Source organism: Fragaria vesca, linkage group LG6, assembly GCF_000184155.1.
Source record: "Fragaria vesca subsp. vesca linkage group LG6, FraVesHawaii_1.0, whole genome shotgun sequence".
NCBI lineage: Eukaryota > Viridiplantae > Streptophyta > Magnoliopsida > Rosales > Rosaceae > Fragaria > Fragaria vesca.
Window position 1 is genome coordinate 15662562 of NC_020496.1, and position 3339 is coordinate 15665900.

Sequence of the window (3339 nt, forward strand, 5' to 3'; positions counted from 1 at the left end):
TTGCCCATGAATAAAACTAGAACTAGTGCGCAATGTAGCTACCAATGGAAATGGATGAACTGAGATCTGGTTATCTCAGAAAACTTTGTGGGATTAACATCTGGATAGGCAGCTTGTTATTTCAATAATGTTAGTGGATTTACATCTATGAGTCTAGATCAAGGAGTGAACATCACAGCTGATATCAAAAACTCTAGGGTTCGATTCTCTCTAAACTAAACATTCACATAATTGACAGGTGCAAAGATGATAAAAAAACTAGACACATGCAAAACGATATGAAAAAGAAACATATGTTCTTGACTCATGAATTCGAGACGGCTGTTAATCAAATCTAAAAAACATGAACATAAACCATACCTCCGGAGGAATGCTATCTGGTTGAATGCAATTTACAGCTTCAACCCATTGATCAATTCATCGACTTCAAACTAGTGAGCCAAAACGCTTATTTCAATGTCGAAATCGCGCACAGCGCTCTACTCCAGCTTGAACCCTTGTTCAGTTAATCGGTTTCAAACTTTCATCCAGCTCCGCCTATTTCGATTTCGAACTTGTGGACGACCCCAATTTTGCTTGCCAATAATTCGCCCTCTCCGTGGCGGAGACGTGGCTGATCTCCATGTAGCGTCGTATTAACCCCCATTTTCACCCCGTCGTCGGTGTTACAGAATGGCCCCTAGCTTTTACCCAGACGCCGTCAACAAAGAGGGAAATGGCCGTCATCTAAGAAATTCCAGCGCTGTCCCTCAAATTTCCTCCCTGCCTATGAGAAGACGCCACGCGTCTCACGACCACAATGGCGTACAGTACTACGGCGTAGTCCAGCGCTTCCCCTGACTTAAATATATCAAAATTTTCCAAAATTTTGAACCTCGCAGAAGATGGAGGTGAATTAAAATGCAGCAGTAAAAAGTTAGAAATTACCGTGTTTTACGCGGTTAAACAAAAGCGTGTACAACTGAATATAAAACTAATAAAGTAACACAGTCGAGGTGGTCCCAATCTACAGTATAAAAGAAGCAGCAGAGAGAGAGAGAAAGAGAGAAACAGGAAGTGAGAAATTGGTAAATTGAGTGGAGAAGACGAAGAAGAAGAAGAATAGATGACGAAGACGAAGAGCCAGAGCGACAAGATGTCTCTGGAAGACTACCTCCTTCTCATTCAGTCTCGCTCCACCCTCCACCTCACCGTCACTCAACTCAATCAGGTAATTCCTCTTCTTCTTCAATTCGATTCGTTACAGTTTTCCTCATTTTTTCTTACCTTAAAATTTCATCTAATTTTTCAGTTGCGCAGATCATCAGCATGCACGGATTCAAAAAGCTTCACAGAATTCCCAAGGTAAAATTTCCTTTTCACTCTCTGTTTACAATTTGAATCGATTTGGCTTCCTCTGTTTGTTTTTCACCATTTCCGGCTCTCCAGAAAGATCTGAGCGAAGCCGTGAGCACACTGGACCTGGAGGAACCGAGCCGCTCTACACTCCGGGACTACATCTCGCCGGTGGTCCACACTTGTCCGAACGACGTCGTCGTCGCTGACATGAACGCCCTGAGCTGGCAAGAGTGCTGCATCACCGCCGTCCACACGTTGAGCTCGTGTCATCAAAACGACGCCGTCGAGTGCTCGAACAATCACCGCTCCGGTGCTACTTCATCTCAAGGAAAGACGCCATTGAAGAAATTGGTGCAGAGGAGGAAGAGACGGACTCAGGAGAGCGGCGGTGCGGTGGCGAAGAAGCAGGGGAAGAGATCGGAAAACAACGGTGGCGGCGGCGCTACTCTTGCTTTGGATTGTGTTTCGATGGATTCGTATTCTTTCAGGTAATGAAATTCTCAACGTCGTCGTTTCGTTTTTGTTTTTTGGTTTCTTACAATTTGTATACATGTTTTCGTTTCAGTTGATTTCCTGCAACACCGAAGCATTTTCAGGCGTTTTGGATGGAGGTTTTGGCGACGCAGCCTCTCGGAGTTTGTTGGTTAGTGGTAGATCTGTGAATTTCGTAAAAACAAAGGGTTGTTTCTGTAGTTTAGTGGCGGAGTATAATTAGAAGTGCTTTTGGTATCTGCTGACACAAATCTGAGCTGAACAGAAATTTTCTGGATTGCAATTACAATTTCATCAGTAATTGGTAATTTGGTATTAGTAGTAGTAGTACTGTTTTGAGTTGTTAATGAGTACTAATAATTGGTAATTTGGTATTAGTAGCAGTTTCTGCTGATAATGTTCATAAAATTCTGGCTTATGGTTATCCCCCAAGTGTTTCTTTTACGGTTTTACAAAGATCTGAAAAGGAAGTTATCCAAAAGCGCAATTACTACTTAAAAAGGATATATGGAAATTGAAGTTCTCTATTTCTCTTGAAAAATGAAGATTTTGCTTGGTTTTCGACACAATATTGTAATAGAGCTTGTTTCGTACAAAAGTGCATTTCATCTCTTCATAGTGTTACTGTTTCTGTACAATCTTGGATAGGGTTGCAGAAGCTGAAGGCGTGTCTGGTAAGTGACTGGTTATCCTCATGTTGACCTGTAAACAAAAGGATGGTCGGGGGCTTTCGGTCTTTCCTCCTCCGATGGTTAAGTCAGTGTATGCTGATGGAATGTAATTACTAGGGTAGTTATTCATACCTGACAAGCTGGTGGCTGGGCCGTATTTATGGCCCAGCGTGGGTTCATTCTGCTTGGAAACCGATGTGGGACATTTACCCTAGTTGTTGTTTCAAATGTAGATCTCTCATATGCCTTCTGCAGTCGTTCCAAGCTTAGTATTACCACCGAGGTTGAGCCCGGCCTATCCCGCTGATGGGAGGGAACCTTAGGGCGGCCCCGATTGTGATAGAATGTCTGCTGGTTTACGTGCTTGGGATGTTGTTTTATACACAACCGATTACAGTTACTTTGTTCATAAATGTGTTGTTTACTTTGTTTTACCATCTCATCTTCTAACACTACTGGAAAATAGCACTTAGGCGACGGAATTAAAAAATTTTGTCTCCTAAGTGGTATTTTAGCGACGGAATTTTCTACTTAGACGACGAAACAGTTTCCGTCTCCTAAGTTGTTCTTAGGAGACGAAATATTTCGATTTCGTCTCCTAAGAACGACTTAGGTGACGGAATCGTTTAAGTACTACTTAGGAGACGGAATATTTTTACTTAGACGACGACATTTTGAAAAAATAAAATTAAAAAATTTATATGAATCACTTAGGAGACGGAATGTTTTTCTAAAAAAAAATATATATATATGAATCACTTAGACGACGGAAATAGAACATTTCGTCGCTTAAGTTCTAAAAATTTTAGCACCCATCTTCCCGCGTAAAATTTCATGA

The 3339-nt window shown here is 41.7% G+C and overlaps 1 protein-coding gene across 1 annotated transcript; it reads left to right on the forward strand.

Annotated features, from left to right (window-relative positions):
- The first annotated feature begins 1044 nt into the window (after positions 1-1044).
- Positions 1045-2147, forward strand: LOC101304595. The gene is made up of 4 exons (XM_004303125.1): positions 1045-1210; positions 1300-1344; positions 1429-1826; positions 1904-2147. The coding sequence occupies exons 1-4, from the start codon at positions 1106-1108 to the stop codon at positions 1905-1907; spliced, it is 552 nt and encodes a 183-aa protein (XP_004303173.1). The 5' UTR covers positions 1045-1105; the 3' UTR covers positions 1908-2147.
- Positions 2148-3339: the final 1192 nt, after the last annotated feature.

Bases quoted from the DNA above. Each gene is read 5' to 3' on its own strand.
- LOC101304595 (XM_004303125.1), top strand. From the start codon at position 1,106: ATGACGAAGACGAAGAGCCAGAGCGACAAGATGTCTCTGGAAGACTAC. The intron at 1,211-1,299 runs GTAATTCCTCTT...TCAGTTGCGCAG, and splicing joins CCGTCACTCAACTCAATCAG to ATCATCAGCATGCACGGATT. The intron at 1,345-1,428 runs GTAAAATTTCCT...CCGGCTCTCCAG, and splicing joins AGCTTCACAGAATTCCCAAG to AAAGATCTGAGCGAAGCCGT.